Source organism: Sprattus sprattus (genome assembly GCF_963457725.1).
Source record: "Sprattus sprattus genome assembly, chromosome: 12".
In the NCBI taxonomy this organism is placed as follows: domain Eukaryota; kingdom Metazoa; phylum Chordata; class Actinopteri; order Clupeiformes; family Clupeidae; genus Sprattus; species Sprattus sprattus.
Window position 1 is genome coordinate 4,276,357 of NC_137910.1, and position 5,120 is coordinate 4,281,476.

Sequence of the window (5,120 nt, forward strand, 5' to 3'; positions counted from 1 at the left end):
AAATAGTCTGATCAGTGTAGGCAATAATAGGTGACGGTATATTTAATGTTTTTAACCAACCACTCTAAATTAATGATTATGCTACTCATTATGCAAGTGATCCCAAGTTGGATACTGAAACAGGCGTCATCTTTGCCGACTCCGTCAGTAAAAGTCAGCTGACTTGACAACTGTGTTACTTTAAGTGGCAGCTTTTCTGAAGTAAGCAGCCAAGAACGGCAAACATCTTTAAAGATATCCAAAATAAAATATGGAACCAGATCATAATATTCGTCACATCAGATAATCCAATTCGTGCGCAGCTGTCTGGGAAGGTCCGAGTGTTTATCATTGTAATGCAGTGAAAAAAACAAAACTAGTCACTCCTAAGCAACAACCCGTCTGTTGTTTTTTTTAATATAACGCCTCACCTCCATCTACTCCTAACCTTGGTGAGATTGCAAACTCATAGATTTCTTTCTGCTCCTGCAACCCGAGTTGTTGCAGTGCTCCTTAGGTGAGGTGAGGACTGTGTAGTACCTGAGACTGGCGACTGTGGAGTACCTGAGAATGGTGACTGTGGAGTACCTGAGGCTGGCGACTGTGGAGTACCTGAGAATGGTGACTGTGGAGTACCTGAGGCTGGTGACTGTGGAGTACCTGAGGCTGGTGACTGTGGAGTACCTGAGGCTGGCGACTGTAGAGTACCTGAGGCTGACGACTGTGGAGTACCTGAGGCTGCATCCTCTCTCTGTGTACAGCTCTGATTCGGCACGGTCTTATAAAAGGAGAGAGTCCCTACAAGAACCCTTAACAAACTCAGGTCAAATTAAGTAGCCTATGGCAGTGCTCTCACAGCATAGTAGCCTGTAACTTACCATTTTGGTGATGAGTTTATAGCTTACTTTGTACCTATGGTCAAGTTTAATTTGGTCAGGGTCTGTCGTTTAGCCTTCGTGTTAGAAGGGAAAACTAGCCTAATTATTAATCAAATGGACATGTGCCTAACATGAACCAACCCAAAGAACGGAACAATACATAATCTATCATAAAACTATTTGATCAGGCCAGGTTTGATCTATATTAAAGAGATCTGAAAAAATAAAATGTTTAACTGATTGATGAAATTAAATTGAAAATGTTTCACTTTTCAGATGAAAATGACATACCTTTTTCAATCCTATTACCCTAAAATGTTTGACAGTTAATTTTCAATACGCCTATGTCAGAGGAAACAGAGAACACAGAGACTTCAGTTGTTTGTGAGAGGAAATGTCCCTCACCCTGTCAGCCGACCCCCTTGCCCCACTATACACAAACAATGTGCACTTTCCTACCAGGGATTATTGATTGACTGCATAAACAGTAAACATACTGTGGCTCAAGTACACTACCCATAAATGTTGTTATCTTCAAGATTAGATTTAGCTAGAAAACATTTCCTTGACTGTAAGTTCCTCCTTGCTACACGTGCTACATTCAGATGGAATCATCATCAGCAGCAATCATCATCTAGAAAGGGACATCAATACAGAGATGTGCAATGATACCCCATATGTGGGTGCAATAGTATACAAATAGTAATTCACGAGGGCCATGAAGATAACTATTCTGACCACAGCAAATAATATATTATAATCACTTGATTGGACAGGCATCAACCATTCAACACAACATCAGATCAATTAAGTTGACACCTGGGGGGGAAGGGGGGCGGCACAAAAAGGGTGATGTCTACCATAGTGGTCAAAATAATCAGTCACAAAATCAGTCTCGTAAATCAATCTAATATATCAGTCTCATAAAGCATATTTACCTATCAATTTGGAACTTTGATTAATAATTAAATGAATACATTCAAATGAAACGTCTTCACGATTAACTAGCAGCCTTTTTATTGTAGCTACTCGCGCTAAACTCGCTTACTCTTGGTTCCTTGCTACTCGGAAATCTAAGGCAGTCTTTGCTGTAAGACAGAGTTCGATGCGTCTGCAGGTGAGAGCGAGGTCAGAGAAAAGAGTCTGCTCTCTCCAGAGTGTGGGAGAGAAGAGGAGATGTGTTGCCGTCAGTGCCGGGGAAGAAGGGAGATCGTAGGTGCAGTGCCGCTGCTAGCCATTTTGGTGCCCTAAGCATAACTCCTTTATGATGAAATGTCTGATGAAAGAGTTCATTTTCATCGTATTCCATAGCCTGGATACCAGCCTGAACTCCGCCCACAAAATGTTTGGTCTGGGAGATTCAGTCTGGCTTTGAGCTAGTTGGGAGAGATTCAAGTTTTCGAAAAAGTCGAAAAAGCAATCTGACCACCAATCAAATTGTAAGGGCGGGCTTTATACGATGATGGACAGATGATCAACCAACGCTTGAGTTGAATTAACCGGTAGATTCGAACTCCGACCAAGATGGCCGCTTCTTGTGAGTTTAGTGGGGAATATTTTATGTGAATTAAGCTATCTACACGACTTTTTAATGTCTACATTGACTCGGTTAGTTGTGTATGTGCAACACGAATGTTGCAGAGAATTGTTTGTCTTAACTAAAGCTCTCTAGACCATTATTGTTAGGTCATTGCTAACGCGTACACCAAAAACCCATTGAAACACACTGTAGCTTCTAGCCTTGCTGCTAATTAAGTAACGTGAGCAGGCATACCTCAACAGACATTGACAGAGGAACAGAGAAATGCGATCAAGGCATTTGTCGATTGAAAAGATGTTTTTGCCGTCCTTCCTACGGGATCAGGTACAAAATTAATCTATCAGATGGTAATACTACGTTGCTCTGATTGGTTCTAGGTATCCAATTCAGCGAAGAGGCATTTTCTTACCTGGTTCGTTGAAACACGCCCCATAATCACAGCCCAATGGGTCAGGATCAGACTCATATTCTGACTAGAATTATGAGTATGACATCGTCAGGCTACATATTCCCATGATCGCAGAAGAAAGAGAGAACACAGATATTTGAGAGACTTTCCTCACCCTCTTACCTGACCCCCTCTGCCCCACCATAAACAAACAGTGGAAACTTTCCTACCAGGGATTATTGATTGACTGCATTAACAGTAAACATAATGTGGGTCAAGTACACTACCCATAAATGTTGTTATGTTCAAGATTAGATTTAGCTAGAAAACATTTCCTTGACTGTAAGTTCCTCCTTGCTACACGTGCTACTTTCAGATGGCTGGAATCAGCAGCAGCAGCAATCATCACCATTTAATCACTATACATTTTCATTCATATTTTTTATTTTTTTCTGAGGTTTTCAGAAATAAAATCAGTCATTGCATCGGACTGCTGAGATATTAGGGCAAAAATAGAACAGACAGACACTTAAGGGTCAATCACACATCAATATTAATAAATCATTGATCTAAGGAAAACAGCACAGACCTGTCCTCTAACCACTCCCCTCGAAGACTAGGTTTATAAGACGGCACTGGTCCTAGAGTTCAGTACAAGCCAAAGAGAAGGAACAGTGTCAACCAGTCAACAAGGTCATAGAAAGGGTAAGTATGAAAGCCTGTCTCAATATCTGCCACCACTTTAGGTTAAGAGGTATGTCATTCAAAAAAAATGTAGTTAAGAAAAAGATTAGTTAAGAGGTAGAATTTAGAAGTACTAACCTAGTAAGAATATCTGTATTTGACCTGTCTACATACATTTTAAAATCTTTGCTCTAAGTGTGTTTGAAGGAAATGTTGGCTAAATATATTATTTCTCTTCAGTTCTCTTTTGAAAGATGCAGATGCTTTTCATCATAAGCATCTTATTCACAGCATGTTGTGCTGTTCCTCAAGGTAAGGAAAATACATTTATTTAAGTTCATGTACAACCAAATGTTAAACTACATTCATTATATCAAGCCTTACATATACCTTAAAATATTCCTCACATTCATCACTATAACAAACACCTGATCAGATCACTATTTCCTAATCACTGTTATCTGAACAGATCTATCTGGGAAAATGTTCACCTTTCCAGTGGAGTCCAATACTGCTCGTGTCACACTCCTACCATCACGAGTGAACTTCAAATCTGTAACAGTCTGCCTCAGGTTGGTGTTGGTCTATATGGATGGTTGGCTTTTGTCTTTAGTTGTAGAACATGACATGCAATGGCTGAGAATTGGCTTTATTCTTTTTAGCTAAACTTCTGACTATATAAACCTTGTGCGATGGGTTTATCATTGCCTTCTCTTTCAGCCTTGTGCTGGGAGGGGAGCCCGATTGCAATTGTTGTTGTTGTTTGTCTAATAAATATACTTACATGCAGCTCCGGAGTCCTGAGGTAACTAGGGTGAATTTTCACCTTTCATATATGGATGGTTGGATTTTGTCTTTAGTTGTAGAACATGACGTGTAATGGCTGAGAATTTGTGCTATTCTTTTTATTTATTTAATTATTATTATTACTTGTCCACTTGATATGTTCCTTTATGGACATCTATGGACACTTGCAGGTACTTGCAAGCAATCTTCTTTTCTCTTTATTTCAGGCTCCATAACATACAACCTATATGGTCTTCCACTCATACTAGCATGTATCCGCCAGTACACTACAAAATACTCATTATTAAATGATGATCAACACCATGCTTTTTGATTTCTTTGTAGGTACCTTACCGAACTTAGACGAACCTATGCTCTCTTTTCGATGGCATCCAGTGGCAGTGACAATGACTTCCTGATCTTCAAAACAGCAACCAAAGGCCGTTTCGATGTGTACACACGTGGCAAAGTCTCTCCTTTTCAGAGCCTACCAGATGAGCCAAACACCTGGTACTCGATCTGCAGCACCTTGGATTCCAACCCCGGATTGGCTCAGGTCTGGATCAATGGGAATCCAAGCACCAGGAAGGCTGGATTCAAAGGTAATCTAGATGGAGCCCACAGCATAATTCTGGGCCAAGAGCAAGACTCTGTGGGTGGAGGGTTTGATGCTGGACAGTCATTCGTAGGGATGATCACTGATGTCCATATGTGGGACTATGCCCTTTCTGCTTGTGAGATCCAACAGTTTGCTAGTGACCTGAATTTCACCCCTGGAAATGTCATCAACTGGAGGGCACTTGAATTCACCATCCGTGGAAATGTTGTAGTTGAGGACAATCAAATGTATGGCTGTTTGGGATAG

General features: G+C 40.6%; 1 protein-coding gene across 1 annotated transcript; it reads left to right on the top strand.

Moving 5' to 3' along the window:
• Nucleotides 1-3,723: 3,723 nt before the first annotated feature.
• On the top strand, nt 3,724-5,120 carry LOC308373140 (serum amyloid P-component-like; the record flags this gene model as incomplete). The annotated part of the gene is made up of 3 exons (XM_080848557.1): nt 3,724-3,781; nt 3,939-4,041; nt 4,601-5,120. 3 exons carry the CDS (start codon nt 3,724-3,726, stop codon nt 5,118-5,120), a joined length of 681 nt encoding a protein of 226 aa, XP_080704683.1.